The sequence below is a fragment of the Chrysemys picta genome, chromosome 9 (assembly GCF_011386835.1).
Source record: "Chrysemys picta bellii isolate R12L10 chromosome 9, ASM1138683v2, whole genome shotgun sequence".
NCBI lineage: Eukaryota > Metazoa > Chordata > Testudines > Emydidae > Chrysemys > Chrysemys picta.
This window is the reverse complement of record NC_088799.1, coordinates 82,766,483-82,786,113: the sequence shown is the minus strand read 5'-3', so window position 1 is coordinate 82,786,113 and position 19,631 is coordinate 82,766,483. Positions and strand designations below refer to the sequence as shown.

Sequence of the window (19,631 nt, the reverse complement as noted above, 5' to 3'; positions counted from 1 at the left end):
CTGTGAGAGTAAGGGGGAGACATTTATGGCGCGGTGGGAGGTTGAGGCAACTCGCCTGGCCGCTGATTACGTGCAGCCAGACACCAGGGCGGTTAGAGGAGCACAGCAGGGTGCGGTGTGCATCAGAGAAGCTTTGAAAACGACTTTTGTGACTGGCCAGGCTACTGTGTGAAACTTCTGTTTGTTTCTCCTTGATGAACCCTCCAACCACCCCCCGACCCGGTTCACTCTACTTCCCTGTAAACCAATCAACCCACCCTCCCCTCCCCACTTCGAGCACCGCTTGCAGAGACAATAAAGTCATTGTTTTTTCACATTCATGCATTCTTTATTAATTCCTCACACAAGTAGGGGGATAATTGCCAAGGTAGCCTGGGATGGGTGGGGGAGGAGGGATGGAAAAGGACACACTGCATTTTAAAACTTTAACTCTTATTGAAGGCCAGCCTTCTGATGCTTGGGCGATCATCTGGGGTGGAGTGACTGGGTGGCCGGAGGCCCCCCCACTGTGTTCTTGGGCGTCTGGGTGAGGAGGCTATGGAACTTGGGGAGGAGGGCTGTTGGTTAAACAGGGGCTGTAGCGGCAGTCTCTGCTCCTGCTGCCTTTCCTGCAGCTCAACCATACGCTGGAGCATATCAGTTTGATGCTCCAGCAGACGGAGCATTGACTCTTGCCGTCTGTCTGCAAGCTGACGCCACCTATCATCTTCAGCCCGCCACTTGCTCTTTTCATCCCGCCATTCAGCCCGCCACCTCTCCTCTCGTTCATATTGTGCTTTTCTCATGTCCGACATTGACTGCCTCCACGCATTCTGCTGTGCTCTATCAGCGTGGAAGGACATCTGGAGCTCCGTGAACATATCGTCCCGCGTCCTCCGTTTTCTCTTTCTAATGTTCACTAGCCTCTGCGAAGGAGAAACATTTGCAGCTGGTGGAGGAGAAGGGAGAGGTGGTTAAAAAAGACACATTTTAGAGAACAATGGGTACACTCTTTCGTTACAAGGTCGCATTTTTCCTCTGCCTGTCGGTTTGGTATGAGAGATCACTCACGCAGTGCCAGGCAACATATTTCAGCTTGCAGGCAGCCATGGTAAGCCACAGTCTTTTGGCTTTTTTAACCTTCTTAACATGCGGGAAAGGTTTCAAACAGCAGCGCATTTCCCATATCAAGGATGAATTGGGTTGGCCATTTAAAATGGGTTTTCAATGTAAAAGGAGGGGCTGCGGTTTCCGGGTTAACATGCAGCACAAGCCCAAGTAAACCACCCCCCCCCACACACACACGATTCTCTGGGATGATCACTTCACCCCTCCCACCACCGCGTGGTTAACAGCGGGGAACATTTCTGTTCAGAAGAGCAGGAACGGGCACCTCTGAATGTCCCCTTAATAAAATCACCCCATTTCAACCAGGTGACCGTGAATGATATCACTCTCCTGAGGATAACAAAGAGAGATAAGGAATGGATATTGTCTGCATGCCAGCAAACACCGGGACCATACGCTGCCATGCTTTGTTATGCAATGATTCCAGACCACGTGCTACTGGCCTGGCGTGGTAAAGTGTCCTACCATGGCGGACGGGATAAGGCAGCCCTCCCCAGAAACCTTTTGCAAAGGCTTTGGGAGTACATGAAGGAGAGCTTTCTGGAGATGTCCCTGGAGGATTTCCGCTCCATCCCCATACACGTTAACAGACTTTTCCAGTAGATGTACTGGCCACGATTGCCAGGGCAAATTAATCATTAATCATTAAACACGCTTGCTTTTAAACCATGTGTAATATTTACAAAGGTACACTCACCAGAGGTCTCCTGTATGCCCTGAGGGTCTTGGGTGAGTTCGGGGGTTACTGGTTCCAGGTCCAGGGTCACAAACATATCCTGGCTGTTGGGGAAACCGGTTTCTCCGCTTCCTTGCTGCTGTGAGCTACCTACAGTACCTCCATCCTCATCTTCCTCGTTCCCCGAACCCTCTTCCCTGTGTGTTTCTCCATTGACGGAGTCATAGCACATGGTTGGGGTAGTGGTGGCTGCACCCCCTAGAATGGCATGCAGCTCCGCGTAGAAGCGGCAAGTTTGCGGCTCTGCCCCGGACCTTCCATTTGCTTCTCTGGCTTTGTGGTAGGCTTGCTGTAGCTCCTTAATTTTCACGCGGCACTGCTGTGTGTCCCTGTTATGGCCCCGGTCCTTCATGGCCTTGGAGACCTTTTCTAATACTTTGCCATTTCTTTTACTGCTACGGAGTTCAGCTAGCACTGATTCATCTCCCCATATGGCGAGCAGATCCCGTACCTCCCGTTCGGTCCATGCTGGAGCTCTTTTGAGATCCTGGGACTCCATCACGGTTACCTGTGCTGATGAGCTCTGCGTGGTTACCTGTGCTCTCCACGCTGGGCAAACAGGAAATGAAATTCAAACGTTCGCGGGTCTTTTCCTGTCTACCTGGTCAGTGCATCTGAGTTGAGAGTGCTGTCCAGAGCGGTCACAATGAAGCACTGTGGGATAGCTCCCGGAGGCCAATAACGTCGAATTCCGTCCACACTACCCCAATTCCGACCCGCAAAGGCCGATTTTATCGCTAATCCCCTCGTCGAAGGTGGTGTAAAGAAACCGGTTTAAAGGGCCCTTTAAGTCGAAAGAAGGGGCTTCGTTGTGTGGACGTGTCCAGGCTTAATTCGGTTTAACACTGCTAAAGTCGACCTAAACCCGTAGTGTAGACCAGGCCTCAGTAAAATGAGGAATTAGTACTTCTGGAATCAGTAGCAGCTGTTGGTCTCAGCCAGGTGGTGTGTGATTTTTGCATGTTTTACGATATTTCCTAGGTACCAAGTGAAGTTGTACAACCCTTTGATTTGCACTTAAAGGGCTTGTTTCTTTGTATACCCTATGACGGTCTGATTATTTTCCTAAATAAGACTGCCATACCAGTCTATTTTGGAATGGGGAAGACAAATGTAAATGGCAGTCCATCTTCCATCTACTGGTGCTGATTAGAAACAGGCCAATAAGGCGGTTTTTGCAGCTGGATACAGATTTTGAGCAGTTTTAAGTCTGGGTTCAGAATTCATATCTAATCAAGATTTGGATTCCCATTTGGATTTGATGGTGTCCAAAGCTCAAACTGCTTGAGACATTTCAGTGTCAATAGTGGAAATTTCAGGAGATCAGCTGCACTCTTGAGATTTTCACCAATCTGAACTAGATTCTGGAAACAGACCCCTTTCTGCATTTGTATCCAGCCTGGGACAAAACCCATAGGAGTAGCTGGAACCCAGTGTTCATATCTGCACCCCCAATAGATATTGAAAGGACTCGTATCTGAGGTTCCTGTTCTGGGCCATTACTTTGTCCAGTACCAGAGCGCTATTCCTTTAAAGGGGTAGTGTACAATCGGCTTTTGCAAATGTGGATCACTCACTACGTGTGCCATCTTCACAGGATTATTTACATACCAGGATTTGATTTGAAAGGGCTTCCCTATTACTTTTGCAAGTCAATCGGTTTGGCATGGATCCTTTCAAACAAATCACCCTACCAAGCAGGCAGAGTATTCGTTATTTCACAAGCACCAAAAAAGAAGTGCAGTAACTCATATTCCCCATTAGAGGTCACTCTAGCATAATAACTCATACAGAAACCATCACAAAGCCCCAGTAACAGGAGTAAGGGGTTCTCATGGAAGAGCTTACAACTTCAAAAGCAGTGGCTCCAGCTAAAGAGAGGGGTCTGTTAGGGGACTGTACTGAGTGAGCACTGCTTCTATATGCAACAATTGCAGTCCCAAACCCAAATGCCTGCCTAACAGTTCAGATAACAGCTCTCATTAAATCTGCAGAGAGGGCTGACGTTTTACAGCAGTGCTTAAATCTGAAACAAACTGGTACTGCAGCCGGCCCACAGAGGAGTATGAGTCAGCCTTCGCCCTCAGACTAACAGAGCTGGCTGGTTTAGCACACGCGGCAGCAAGTTGTGGTTTTAGCTGTAGAGGCCTTGTGTTCAGTCCCTGCAGAGGGCAGTAGAGCACACATCCATCGAGGTATTGTTATGGCCTCATCACTGCATGATCCTAGCACATGGTCACCACTGCTTAGGATGACCAGATAGCAAGTGTGAAAAATCGGGACAGGGGATGAGGAGTAATAGGAGCCCATATAAAAAAAAAGCCCCAAATATCGGGACAGTCCCTATAAAACCGGGACATCTGGTCACCCTACCTATTCTCTAGCCAGTTGCAGACTGAGATTCCTAAAAGACAAACTCTTACCTGCTCTCTCTGTCCCCGTCCTACTGACAGGTGGAACAGGCTGGGTTTTTTGAGCTGCATGCAGGAGAGTTTTAGTATAGGCGACAGATTGACAGCCTGGGAGATGGCAGTCTCTCTCTGGCTACGGCACCGCTAGGGACAGCATGGATAGCAGGAATGCAGCCTTTCCCCACACGCTGCTCCTCCACTGTGCCTCCCCCCTGACTAGGAGAAAAGGAGTGTGGGAAAGAAGGTAGCTCAGGCACCATGGCCCATTCAGTCCTTTCTCCTAATTGGCAGGAAGGCCAATCAGTGCCATTTGTGAGGCTGTGTTTGTGGTGTGGACACCTGTCTGGCTAGCAAGTGGACCCAGGCCTGCTATTTAGTTCATAAGTGGTCACAAAAGAGCTGTCAAAAAGAGCTGGCTACAACTTTTGGTCACTACTGATTTGATCTGCATTTGAACCAGTGACCTAAAGTTTCATAGCACACAGATGGCCACAGATATTAAGGCCAAAAGGAACCATTATGATCATCTAGTCCTGAACACAGATGAGAGCCTCCATGTCCCTTCAAGCGGTATAATAAGAGAAATAAGAAGGTGATTTGGAAACAAGATATGCCAAGATGCAATAATATCTTTTTGTTGCAAAATCGTTCCCTCTTAGATGGAAAATATGTGATGCGTGCAGGCTACTTTAACATACTAGGCTAGCTAATGAGCATGTGCACCAGTGTCCTCTAGTGGATGGACTGAGACCTGCTGCCCTGTGTGTTATAATCTCTGCATTATTAGCTGCAAATACAGTCTCCTTTAGCTCAAATTGCTTTAGAAGCAGAAGTATCTGAACTCGATCCCCACCATCACTGTGACATTCCAAATGGCCTTGGTGTACAGCACGACAGCTGTAAAGTCCTAGATTTGTAACAGTAAGTGGGATACTTAGAAGTATGTTTATAGCTTAGACATTTACTAAGATAACATACAGGGGAGACAAGAATCAGGGCCTCTTTCATCACAACAAACAATGATCACATCTGACAGACCTCATAATGTCTCATTAAATCAGGCCATAAAATACTTGGGGAATGCAAAAAAATCTGTTGGTTGGGCTTGTTTCAATACAAAGCCGAAATAAAGCCCGCCCACTGTAACTAATTCCATTTCTCCTCTGCACATTGACAAACTGCTGCTAAACAAAAGGCCTGCCAGGAAGAGTAGCTCTCCCCACCAGCCCAGTACTGTATGATAATCCCCTGAAAGGGAATGTACAGCTTTCCGACCAGCAGGCCTATCCAGATCTGTTTGCATACTTAGCAATGGAATGTTCCCAGAGCAATTCATCTTTTCTGCTCCTGTGAAAGGTGGGGCATGAAAGGAGGAGGAAGTATGGACAAGTCCCATGGTCACAAGTTAGAAATGGGGAGGCCCAGCAGCTATACCCTTACCTGCAGACAGACCAGTTTTCCACTGTGACCACGTAGAGGACACCAGAGCTTGCTCTATTAATTCCCTGAAGCCAACAAAGAACCCAGGCAAGGGACACAAGAAGAATGGAGTCTGATAAAACAGATGTGCCAATAGTAACCAATAAAACTGGGTGATATCTTACTGTCATGTTTTCTTATGGACAGAGGTGAGCTCAGGCAGTTAGTTCAGATCCATAATTGAAACTCCCCAGATGTTAGGAGGGACTTGGATCCAGTGTTCTGGTTCAGATCTCCCCTTCCAGCTGAGGTGGGGTCTATACCTGGTGTTCCAGTTTAAACCGAGTCCTACTTACTGACATCGTCAGACTGTCAAAGGTCATGTGGTTGCGCCTCTACTAGTACTGTTCATTGCCCTAGACACCCCTGCAGAGGGATGCATATGCTGCACCCTGTGATAAATTCAGCATAAAGTAACACAATGTCCTCCATGCGGGAGAATTTCCTTTGTGAGGCGGGGTTGCCCGGGGGAGCCGTGGCAGTGTGGTTTCCATGGAGCTGTGCTGCAAGAGAGAGCAACAGGGGCAGAGGATCTCTGCGCACATGGCCCTGATCATCCAGTGGATCCCTAGAACTCATTCCTTTTTCCATGGGAGGGGCAAGCCCTCTTTACTGGTCCAACACCCCCAAAGGAAGAACTTGGAGGAAACTCTGAGGGGAACTCACTTTTTTTCTTCCTTCATTTTTCTTTCCATAGATGAATACAAGAGTGAGCTGAGCTGGAGCAAGAACTAGGCACCCTCTCATGTGCCATGGAGAAGTAGATCTTTCAGGCACTCTTGGTGTCCCCCAACACCCTGCAAGTGTTCATTACATTGCCATTGATGTATCTCACTGCAAAAGGCACTGGGGAAAAGAAGGGGCATTTCCCACCCAGCTATTTGTAGAACAAAGAGGACCTCCAACATACAATTAAGATCCACTCCATAGTGGGGATACGAGGTCTTCAGACACAGAGCAACTGATGACAGAGCTACAAGGAGAGTCACTCCACAACTTCATCCCGCTGCCAGTACACATGGCAACAGCACCCCCAGTCAAACAAAGAAAGCAGAGACTGGTGCAAGTGAAAAGCACACGGAGCTCGCTAGCAAGAACAGGAGTCAAACAGCAAGAGGATGGCTAACTTCCTGTTTATAAAAATCAGAAGCTATAAACTACTAAGACTGGCTGCAATTGCCTCTGGCTGCCATATTTCAGGTGTACTCATTATAGCCTCAAGTAAATTAAACATAGGATTGGGAGTCAGGATTCCTGGGTTCTAATCCCAACTCCAGTGCTGAATCACCGTCTGACATTCGGAAAGTCATTTGCTTCAGTGTCCCCATCTCGAAAACAGGGAACAATGACAACTCCTCTCCTTTGCAAAGAGCTTTGAGGTATGCAGACAAAAAGACCTATGCAAGTGCAAAACATTATTATTCCCAGGTGCTGTGTCGGCCAGCAGCAAGCTCAAGGAACACAGCTGCCAGAGTGACTGACTGCAGGTGTCAGGGACAGTGCAGGACTGATATAGTCATCATTCCTCACTCAGGAGTAGCTGGCCATCAGTTTGAGGGACCCAAAAGGGGCTTTGCTGAACAGGCAGATGGGAGAGATGGGGGGCTTGCATGGCAATGTTTTGCCCTCCTCTGCCACAAAAAAATGCCAAGGATTGAAATAACATTGTCAGTAGATGGTCCAGACACAATGGGCTCGTGGCTGCTTCGTGTCCTACACATCTGTGGGACAAATTCTACCCTCCAAAGCATGCACAAGTCCCAAAGGCAATTGGAGAAGCTCTGCATGCTTATGTAAAGGTACAATTGGGCAGGATAATAGGCCACCTGCACGCACAGATAGTTGCAGTGTGCTCTACTGTACACAGAAAGAATTTCTTTTACTTAGAAGGAGAGACAGAGACCTGTCTAACACTTTAATGTTGTACCATAGGGGAAATTACTTCCTAACCTCAGCTGGTGACCATCTCATGGCCTTCAGCATGGATCAAGAGCCCTTGTTATTTTTAATCCTAGCCAGTGTCATTGCAGGTAATATCTGTATTTATGGGACCCATATAAACCTTATATGAATCGTATTAAAGTATGCTTTTATCAGCCCACACGGCATTGATTCTGCAGATAATAGGAGACTTCAGTCTTCAGGACTGTTCATCCAGTACCTCTCGTCAGAGTGAAATACATTTAAAAATACAACCTTAAAAAATAAACAAAAAGATTGACCCGTATCAGGCAAAAAAAAAAAAATAAATAAATAAAAACAAAAAAAATAAATAAAAAAAAAATAGGCAGGAATAGAATCCATCATTCTGGTCAGGCATCAACTAAATTTATTTATAGCACCGCTCAACTCATTCTAGTTCATTTAGCTTCCCAGTAATTCTTGATTTATTTTACAATTAAGTTAATCGGAAACTGCTTGCAATGAAGAAAGCAATAAGAAAAGAAGGCAGCTGGATGGAAAGGTTTTGTCCACTAGTGGGATTGCTTTGTTTCTTGAAAAAAGAACAGGAGTACTTGTGGCACCTTAGAGACTAACAAATTTATTTGAGCATAAGCTTTCGTGGGCTACAGCCCACTTCATCGGATGCATGTAGTGGAAAACACAGTAGGAAGATTATATATATCAATACACACACACACACACACACACACACACACACACACACACACACACACAGAACATGAAACAATGGGTGTTACCATACACACTATAAGGAGAGTGATCAGATAAGGTGAGTTTTTATCAGCAGGAGAGAGAAAGAACCGTTTGTAGTGGTAATGAAAATGGCCCATTTCCAGCCACTGACAAGGAGATGTGAGGAACTGTAGGGGGGAGGGGTGCGGAAGTTAGCATTGGGAAATCGTTTTACTTTGTGTAATGCCTCATCTACTCCCAGTCTTTATTCAAGCCTAATTTAATGGTGTCCAATTTCCAATACATGCATCCGATGATGTGGGCTGTAGCCCACAAAAGCTTATGCTCAAATAAATTTGTTAGTCTCTAAGGTGCCACAAGTACTCCTGTTCTTTTTGCGGATACAGACTAACACGGCTGTTACTCTGAAACCTTTGTTTCTTGATGTTTTACAGCTTTTCTCCCATTTCCTAAATGCCAACAATTGAATTAACCTGCAGTTGCATCACCTAAGGTTGCAATCTTTCAAGCTAGGCACACTTGAACAAAGTCCTTGGTGGGATGGGAGAACCGAGATCACTGCAATAAGTGATGTTGGAGATTCAGGCCTAGTTTACACTCGGAAATTAGGTCAGTATAACTATGTTGCTCATGGGCAAAGGCGCTGACTCTGTGGTGCTGGAGTTGAGCACCCCCGGGCAAAGGAAAAAAGCTGGCACCTATGCTCAGGGTTGTGAAAAATCCACTCCCCTGAGCAATGCAGTTACACCAATCTAACCCCTGGTGTAGACAGCACTAGGTCGACAGGAGAATTCTCCCTTGGACCTGGCTACTGCCTCTTGGGGAGGTGAAGTACCTCCACTGAGGAGAGAAGCCCTCCCATCGGTGTAGGTAATGTCTTCACTGAAGCACTACAGTGACACTTGTCCAGCAGTACAGTGGCACTTCTGCAGCATTTTAAGTCTAGACAAGCCCTCAGTAGGTGGCAACCTTCCCTGTGAATCAGCACTAAGCTAATAATTATAATTATTAGGATAATTAGATAGGATATATCTAATTAGATAGGAGATATCCAATCTCCTAGAACTGGAAGGGACCTTGAAAGGTCATCAAGTCCAGCCCCCTGCCTTCACTAGCAGGACCAAGTGCTGATTTTTGCCCCAGATCCCTAAGTGGCCCCCTCAAGGATTGAACTCCCAACCCTGGTTTAGCAGGCCAATGCTCAAACCACTGAGCTATCCCTCCCCTGAAGGGATAACCAGCTGTTCAGTATGTTACACAGCCCCCCGCTAGTGACCGGTCCACAGAGCATATGAGTCTACAACTGCTAAGAGCTAGAGGATAGAGGCATTTAGTTTTGGGATTGAGACCCCCGCTACATGGGGTTAACATCTAGACAAGCCATGACTGTGGTTGTTACATAGATACATACGTGAGGAGCCCAGTGCTATTGGAGGTGCTGTCTTTTGGCGATCCCAACTACTTATGCTCATTAAAAACACTCTGATATTGTTTGCAAGAGTAGGGATGTTAAACCCAATATGTTAATAATAGTGACTTGATCCAATTCCAATAAAGGCGATTACATCCTGCCACCTTAGGCTTCTCCTCTGGATATAGTGTTCTCTTCCACTTCCTGTCCAAAATTGTTGCATAGCATTGCCATGCACCCAAGCAATTGCTATGTTACACCCCAGAGGGGAGTGCATTTCAGCAGTGGGTAGAGTTACGCTCTTTTCCTTTTCTTTTGGCCTCATTTTTCCTTCCCTTTCTCCCTCCCCCTGCTTTCCTAACAGGCAAATAGGACTTTTTAAGCCACGCCCCCTGCCCCACAGCTTGTGCATCAGGTAAAAAGATATATCCTTTTAAAAAATCTCTCCAGAATAAAACAGAACCCAGCTCCCAGCATTTTACTAAAAATAGAAAAATTACAAATAAATCATGAGAATGCAGTAATTCCTAATGAGAAGCATTTGGAGGTTTTGATTCTGTCCTCTAGATGGCTGTAGGGTATAGACTCTACTCAGCCGATAGAAACCCAGACTCTGACAGCAATGCTAGAGCATCTTAGATATTGTTGCTATAGCAATCTCAGTCCTGCACCTCTCTGCTTCTGATTTATTAAAGATACAGTTAGGATGAAACACCGCCCAGAAGAGTTCTTCTAGCGGCTGGAATGGTGAGGAAACATAGGCTGGCTGGAACCTGAATGTAGCTAAGCCATCTACCCGACCCCTGAGAGGTCAGGACTTTTTGTGCAATTCCCTGTGGAAGCTTGAGCTTCCTCTTAGCTACTGCAAAGCTACCAGAAGGGATTTCATCTTTTGGTGTCCTCAGTGCCTTTCCCTGTCCAGGAAAAGATGTACACTAGCCTCTGTGTGAGATGAACGTCATCTCCATGGGAACGGAGCAGGAGGCCACAAAGCCCACAGCACTACAGAGGAAATTAAATTATCTGTCCCAGCAATAAAACCCTCCAGGGTATTCAACTGTCTATCAGGACAGTCATGTTGAGAAGCAGATGTAGAAAGGGCTATTGTTAGGGAATACTTGTTCAGATTAGCACAAAGGCCATTTAGCACAAGTTCAGTCACATGGGCCATGTATGAGAGCTTGTTATAGTGCTCAAGGAATACCCCAAATTCCACGTTGTCCTGCCCAAGCCAACTTGCTGTGTTCTCTTGTCAACACCTGAGGAGCTGCTCTCACAGTCACTCAAGAGGACCTGAGGGGAGTGGGGCAGGAGGCAGGGCACTAGAACATATATTTAAAAAAAAAAAAAACAACACTACATTTGATGACTTCTAAAAATATTTGCCCTAAACATAAGATTATTTCAGAAGTCTGAATTCATTGATCTGACCATCCCGAGTCAGAAATGACATCTCTTCAAACTACCGGCAGCTGCTTTTCAGTCATTTGCTCGGCATCTTGTGTTTCTAGAATTGTGGATTTTTTTATTTTTCGGGGGGGGGGGGGGGAGGGGGGGGGAACATAAGAACAACCATACTGGGTCAGACCAAAGGTTCATCTAGCCCAGTATCCTGTCTTCCGATAGCAGCCAATGCCAGGTGCTTCAGAGAGAATGAACAGAACAGGTAACCATCAAGTGATCCATTCCCTGTCACTCATTCCCAGCTTCTGACAAACAGAGGCTAGGGACACCATCTTTGCCCATCCTGGCTAATAGCCATTGATGGACCTACCCTCCATGAATTTATCTAGTTCTTTTTTGAACCCTGTTATAGATTTGGCCTTCACAACATCCTCTGGCAAAGAGTTCCACAGATTGACTGTCCACTGTGTAAAGAAATACTTCCTTTTGGTTGTTTTAAACCTGCTATCTATTAATTTCATTTGATGACCCCTAGTTCTTGCGTTATGAGAAGGAGTAAATAACACTTCCTTATTTACTTTCTCCACACCATAGACCTCTGTCAGATCCCCCCTTAGTTGTCTCTTTTCCAAGATGAAAAGTCCCAGTCTTATTAATCTCTCCTCATACAGAAGCTGTTCTACATCCCTAATCATTTTTGTTGCCCTTTTCTGAATCTTTTCCAATTCCAATATATCTTTTTTGAGATGGGGTGACCACATCTGTACGCAGTATTCCAAATGTGGGCATACCATGGATTTATATAGAGGCAATATGATATTTTCTGTCTTATTATCTATCCCTTTCTTAATGATTCCCAACATTCTGTTCGCTTTTTTGACTGCCGCTGCACACTGAGTGGATATTTTCAGAGAACTATCCACAATGATTCCAAGATCTTTCTTGAGTGGTAACAGCTAATTTAGACCCCAACATTTTATATGTATAGTTGGGATTATGTTTTCCAACTTATGTTTTTTAACTTAGTTTAAAAACTAAAAACACACTCCGAGCTATTTTTAAGACAGACTCAGTGAACCGAGATGAGCTGGAACGTTGGCAACGCCGATGCGGAGCCTTGCAGGCCTGGTGATCCCGTGCTAAAGGGAAAGGGTCAGCTGTGCTCATCTGCTCCTCTCTCTTTATTCCCATGATCCTTTTCCTCCAAGGGGAAAAGGGAAACCCCCAGAGGTTCTCCAATTCCCTCTTTAGGTTTCTCTTTTCCTCCTGAATTCTGAATAAGTATGAACACAGAAAAAGCCGTCTAAGACCGAGCTACTGATGCACCTGTTCCCACCCCTCACAATCACCAGGAACTTGTCATGTTATGGACAGCCATCCAATCCCTGATTAAGGCTCCAGAAGAAAGTTACCCAACATAGACTCTCGCCACTCAGGGACCTCGCCTCTTGGCGCATACTTTCTAGGGGGGAAATTCCCTCCCAACCCCAGACTGGGTGAGAGGTCAAATTGTCAAACAACCTCACAACGAAGGGGGGCTGGCTAGGAGATTCTGCAAGGACCATCCCACCAGGTGTCTCTTTAACCAACTTCCCAGATATTAGAGACTTGGGAAGGCTGTGTAAAGAGGAGACAAGTTGTGGCTTCCCAGCCCAATGGACTGGCATGATGGGCAACCCCTAGTCCCATGGAGTGCTGGGCCAATGCCCTTTTGTTTTTATGTACAGTAACCCATTTTAAAATACTTGTAGCAGTACTAATAACTCTCAGTTAATAATGTAATGAATTTCACCCCTTTTCCTGATCTCAAAATGTCCATGAGCAGGTTTATAATTTTATCAACTGCATTAGTTATTCAGAACCCTATGCTCAAAACTATAGGTGAAAATTTTCTGCATCTGCAGCGTGTCTGCAAGCAGTATATCGGGAGAATTTGAAATTCACCTTATGTTAGTTAGTGTTGATTGGATGCACAGATCACATGGTATTGTTTCTGTCCCCTGTTTATCGGCCTAATCCAAGGCCTACTAAAGTCAATGAATCTTTCCATTTGCTTTAGTGGTCTTTGGTTCTGGCCCTAAATGAGCATAACTGAAAATTGTGCAGTAGGAATACCCACATTTACAATTTCAAAATTCATTCTCTGTGTCCGTTCTCCAATGTTGACAACTCTAGCAATTTCACTGCAATATTTGGTGTTTTTCTTAAAGACCCAGCTCCTGAAATCAAGGGATTACATACGAATCTCAACTTACTTTTTTCCTAGCCCTCATGGTTGTGAAGAAAAACTTGAATATGTTACCTGAGCATCCTTAAAATCTCAGAATCTAGAAGATAAATAGAAACAACCCCAATTTTTTCTTTGAAAAAAAATCTCAATTTTTAAGCCAGTCTCATGACATTTGAGGCTTGACTAATATCTCTTGAACAGTGAGATGGCAATACTGATTCTCCAACATTTGTTGTAACCACAATAAATAAGATAAAAATAAAATTTCAAAAATATCATTAAGTATGTTGCGACTAGTTACTTATTAGGTTATTAAAGCCAGAATAATATTAAAGAAATTGATTCTGGAAACATCAGCTAGTGCAGGGGGTACTGGGAAGCCTGTGTCAGCTGGCTGGAGTGTAGGAGAGAGAGATTACATATACAGAGAGATGCTTGCCTGGCTGCCAAGGCTGGGTGGAGAGGGCAGAGAGACTAGGCCAACCTCATGAATGGGGGCAAAGGTGGGAAGCAGCAAACATCCTTGGAGAAAAAGAATAATTAGTTTTTTGTGAAATCAAATAGAAAATTTGGAGAATACCCAGCAATCTTATCTGGACAGCTTAAGTTGGATCAAAGTGTTAGATTGGTTTTGATGGCACAGGATAATAGAGGTTAGAGGGATGTTAGAGAAATGGGACTGCAGCAGAGCGACTACTGCATCCAGTTCTGGGTGCCACACCTTGAAATAGAGACAGTAGCTGAAGTAGGTAGTCCTGGCAGTAGTGCGTTCAAAGTTTAAGTACTGTTGCCTTATGGACTGGATCGCTCAGAGGATTGTTCGCATTGGCACTCAGAGCATGTGTCTCTGCTCATCAGTTTGAATCTGGCCCCCTCATGAGAAACGACTGGCTGTTGTTCCAGCCGATGGCTGTTGTACAGGCTGTGTTAAAGAAGAGGGTTTCATTCTGGCTCCTAGTGGACAAGGGCTCTCATCACTCAAACCATCACAATGGTTGGAACCCATGTTGGAAGATTAGGCAGGAGTCAAATGGGTGCCATGGTGACTGAACCTCTCCCTCCCTCTGGTGTCCCTCCTGGTAGGGTCCAAGGAGGCACAGCAGCGTGATGCTGTGGGCAGAGATTGTGCTTTTGCTGCCCCTGCTGTATCACTTGTGCAGCTAAAAGTCCCCACAGCACCTGTGTGAATTCACTTACACCAGGAACAACTTACAACTGGTTTTAACAATTGACAAGTGACTAAGGATGCTGGCGATTTGTTTGCTATCTCCCCCAGGTCCCTTGGAATAATGACAGTCCAAGAGGAGGCCATCTAAATGATTCTAAGTGAAGAAGGCTACAGTTAGCCCTGCATGTTAGGTTACAATTCCATGTAGAAATGGAATAAGTACAATGATGGCAAACAGCACTCATAGTCTTCCAAGCACCAGACCTGTGGCAAATACCCACAACAAAAGGACAGAGTAAAAGAAAAAAAGGAAGAGGGTGCTTGAAAGGATTTGGACACACACCTGCCACCAAACCCCCAGGTTAGAGAGGAAGTCCAGATTCCCAATGTCTATTCGCTGTTTGCAGCTTGGGCCTTCAATGACAGCTTCCAGCATGGTGTCAACATGCAAGAGTGATAAACTATGGTAGAGAGAGACAAAGAGCACCCAACATGCAAGAGCAAGAGGGCAGTTTGGGTTAAGTGAACAGGTCTTGCAATGAGGGACAGCTGAGAGGTATCTCAACAGGCATTACTATACCACTCTCAAGCACTAGATCCTCTTGGTTGTTATTATGGGGCAGAGCAATATGGCACCTGTGAAGTCACACCCCAGAACTCTGCATGGCCTGGGATTACAGCTGGGGACGGGAGACAATTTAGTTTGTATTGTCACATGTTTGAGTCTATCCATACTTTCTTCTGAGTATTTTTTCCTCTTTGTGGCGGGAATCATTCCCCCAGGATCCCTGTGCAGAGGGCTATCACCTCCAATGTGCAAGGAAAGGGGAGCTCGCTCATCCCTAGGCGTTGCAGGAGGTCCATACCTGCTATCTACATCATGCTCCTGTCCATTCCAAGGGCAATCCTCAGAACAGTGAATGCAGCCTGGGGCTGCAGTAGCTGTTCTACACTGTGGCGTCCGCCACTTTATGGAGGGTTCCAGGAGCAGCCATCAACAGGAGAGTCCCTGGCAGCTCGGCTGGGGACCCCAGCACTAACATGGAGGCAGAGGGCCAGTGTGCAGACATTCCTGTATCTCTAGCAAATCCCCGTCTATGTGGATTTTGGGGATCTGTGGGTTCTAGGGATGGAACCCTTCCCACTTTCATCCCATAGAGGGACACACACCCCCAATCGAACACTCCTCCTGTCTTTCCCCTCCTCCTCCCCACAGAGACAATGTGAGGGGAAACTCCACACAAGATTAATCTTGTGGTTAATTCCTCTTCTCCACACCCCAACCCTCCTCTGCTTTTCCTCCAACATCTTTCAGCATCTCTTTTCTCTACCTCTCCCTTACCTTACCTTTTCTCTCTCTTTCTCTCTTCCGCTTTCTCTGTATTATGCACATAGGTCTACTTTTGGGAGGAATTAGTGTAAATAACTCACATTAACATCAGTCCATAGTTAAATACAGGACAAGAGTATCACAAAGTTACATAGTGGCCATTATTTTCCAACCCAGCAGCCTCTGCCAGACGGATAAGGGACATGTTATAAGTGATTTACTTGCAGGCCTGAATCCAGGTATTTGGACTCATGGATTGAGGGAGACCCTGACAATTCTATGCAAATTTAGAATCAGGTTGCTCACAGCACCACAGGTGTCAGGCCTTCTGAATTATTGTTGGCCACAAAGAGCAGATATCCCTAAAGTTATCCCACATGTGATTTTACAAAAATAAGCCTGATCCAATCCAGAGTTGGAAACCTGCCCTCCTCTCCTCTCCTCCCCCTCTCCCCTTGCCCCCAACTTTGGGAAAATTTTGATCCAGACCTGAATTTTGCACCTTAGGCCAATCAGCAACTTTCAAATACGGGGGAATTTAAGATCTAAGTACTACTGTGCAACTGAGCCATTGCTGCAAGAGGAGATAGGATGGGTCAGTCCATCATTGCCTGTTGAGACCCAGTGTACATGTAATAGTTGGTGAGGGGAAAAAAAGAGGGAAAAGAAACCTCAGTTGCTTTTAGTCTCCCAGGGGAGCTTTCCCTAGGATATCCACAACAGTCCATATCTCATTACCAGCCAGTTCCCTGATTTACATAGTTCTGAAGGTTAATACATGTTTCTCATGATAAGTACCGGATTTCTATATTTAAAGTAACGGATACTTTCTAGGTCGAATTGTGTTCTGATCTCCCCAGATTAAAGAAATGTGATCATTAGCACAGGACCTAGTCACTAACATTCAAAAGTGGATCGCTAAGGACATCACGTGACTGCTTAAATTTCTGCAGTAAGTCTATCTAGTCAGTGGCCTGTTGATGAATGTAAGTAAATCACATCATGTGGGTAATAATGGTTTCAAATGAAAGTAATAGTATAAAACCACCATTCAAGACTTCTGTCTTGGGATTGGAGGGGAGATGGGGTGTAGGGGAGAATGACTGATGAAATCAGAATCAAAACCCTCACTCAGAACTCAAACTTCTCCATATTTGCTAATACTTCTTCACTCTCACGTCTGCCCAAGATCAGAATGACTTTTTTCCCATAATGCCTCTAGCCCAACAGGGCTGAAAAAAACCTGTCTTTCAATTTTGAAGAAGGCCAGTTCTTGCAAGCTCACAGATGACCTGATGATTCTTAAAGGGCACTGCCCCATCTCTCTTTTGCCTTGCCCATTTCAAAGATGAAGAATCATTTTAAATTCCAAGTTGATGTTCCGAGTGGGAACATTTTCAAAGCAGTTTCAATTTTTTTTCTTCTTCATCTCTGCAAACTTCAGGGGCTTTAGGAGGATTTCTGATTTAAAATATTTTTCTCAAGAATACTAATAACGTTAAATAGGTCCTGATTGAATCATAAATTACTACCTTCCATGATCCTTTTAGGCTTTGTACAAAGCTACCTTTGAAAATATATTTACCTTTCATGGAGTTCATCTGTGGTTCTCTCACTCTCATCCTGTGTCTGTGACAATGAAGAATTCTGTTTAAAGCAAGCAAAGATCAGATTAAATATACAGTGAAGTTGTCAGATCAGGGCTAGTGGCAAAACCTGAATCAAGGAGAAAAGACTCTAATAGAAACAAAACTTAAAACTCTGTGGATCAACAGGCTGGATGCTAATTATTGCTTCTAAGTTACTTAAGAAATTGTGAAAGACCGTGCTTTGTTTTGTAGCCACAACCACTCATTTCTAGCTGTGATCTATGGGATGAGAGACCTATGGGAAATACCTAAATGCTGGAGGGTTTTTTTGGTTTTGGTTTTTTGTTTTTGCAGGTGGCTCTCTTTCCTCTGAATCAGTATTGAACCACTGCCCCAACCATAATGTTGAGAGCACCGTGATACTAACGATATCCTGTTTACAAAAGTGACTTTGGGCCAGATTTTTAAAAGCATTTATTCCTTTAAAAAGCTAGCCCCTAGAAGTCTTAGGGGGATCCAGGCCTAAGTCACTTTTGAAAATGTAACTTTTCCAAAGCATCTAAGTGCTTTTTTCAAAATTTTATACAAGGTCTATAAGTACATAGGAGGCATGAAAAGCTCCCAGTATAATAAATTCGCAGTCTCCAAAGGGTTAAAAAGACGGTGTAGTGTACTAAGTGGCTTCCTTTTGCTGTTTAATACACTGGAACAGAACTCACCTAATCCATCCCAACAGAAAACCCATTAGAAAGAGCAATTTAATAGCCAGACTTGGGGGTTATTTTTGGAGATGATGCATCCAAGCTAAGCTGACCGTTCTGTGCCTGCCCAGCTGCGACATTATCCGATTCTCTCAGAACAGATTAGAAACACGAAATTCGTCTCATACGTTTTTTTTTTTTAAATCACTGTTAAGCGATAAAGGAAAAGTCTGACGAACGAAAAGACTAAGTCAAATTTGAACCTCAGGCCTGGAAACAGATCCCGTAATTCCTCCTCAGGCCAAGCATACCGAAAGGAGCTTGCATTTTCTTTAGAAGCAGGGATTCCTCCCCTGACTCGATAGCTTTCAAGGTGTGGTTCCAGAAGAGGTTTGTGTTCTCTTCCCCCTGTACCTGAAGGATGGAGGAGAGGCTGTTGTCAGCGATGCACCCAACACAACTTAGTATTTAATTCTCACAGCCGATTATGTTTCAAACCTTTGCCCTCATTTGAAACAGAAAAAAAACCATAATTGTACCTTGTCAGTCAATGCCAGTTGTTGCCTGCTCTCTGCCCTCTTCCTTTTTTTTTTTTCTTCTTCAATTCAATTAAGCCTAATTAGATCACAGCAGGGCACACATCACTTATTACGGACATTGGTCCCAAGGGATAAATATTCAGCTGATGGCCTATCCCCTCCCTGCTGGCCCACACATTTGAGTGGTGTGAGTCTGTCTCAAGATCTGGTCTCAGGTGCCTCCTTTGTAACTTGCTTTTTTGATCCATTTGAGGGAAGGGTCATGTGGGTGGCTCGATTTCAATGACTTGAAAGCCTCATCATCAGAATAATATACCACTTTCCCTCTTCCAAGCACTTTACGTAGATTAGCTAATTAATCTTCACAGCTCCCCTGTGAGGTAAACAGCATCAGCCCTGTCTGAGGGGGAACCAGGCCTTGAGAAGAGAGTAACCTGCCCACCACACACAGGTGGCATCAGGAGCAGAGCTGGGACTGGAATCCTCCTGACTCCCATTCCAGTGCTCAGAACAAACCTGTCTATGCCAAACCCTTCTCCACCTTTGGTCTTTGACCTGCACCATATTCTTGTCTGTTCCAAGAGGATAGACAAAGCCAGTAATAAATGTCTATTCTGCAGTTTGCTTAGCAAACGGTTGGCAACTGTTTTCTTTTGGCACCAGAAGCACATTCAACATAAACATTGTTTAACTGATGGCTCCTCTTCCTATGTTGCTTTCACTACTCCTTTCATTGAATCATAGAAGATTAGGGTTGGAAGAGACCTCAAGAGGTCATCTAGTCCTACCCCCTGCTCAAAGCAGGACCAACACCAACTGTTTTCCCCCTCTGGCATTAACCCAATTTATCAATATTCTCACTGAGAAG

General features: G+C 45.0%; 1 protein-coding gene across 3 annotated transcripts in view; it reads right to left on the bottom strand.

Annotated features, from left to right (window-relative positions):
- Window positions 1–306: 306 nt before the first annotated feature.
- The window catches only part of LOC135973533 (uncharacterized), a 53,653-nt gene continuing 34,328 nt past the window's right edge, over window positions 307–19,631 (bottom strand). The window contains exons 2-4 of one of the 3 annotated variants that reach the window (XR_010590424.1): window positions 18,243–18,638; window positions 17,520–17,581; window positions 307–928 (exon numbers count right to left, since the gene is read on the bottom strand). Coding sequence is in view for 2 of the 3 variants with exons in the window: in XM_065557254.1 (XP_065413326.1) it covers window positions 426–928; window positions 1,805–2,342 (1,041 nt within the window). In the remaining variant the exon portion in view is untranslated. The other 2 variants (XM_065557255.1, XM_065557254.1) reach the window with 2 other exon arrangements.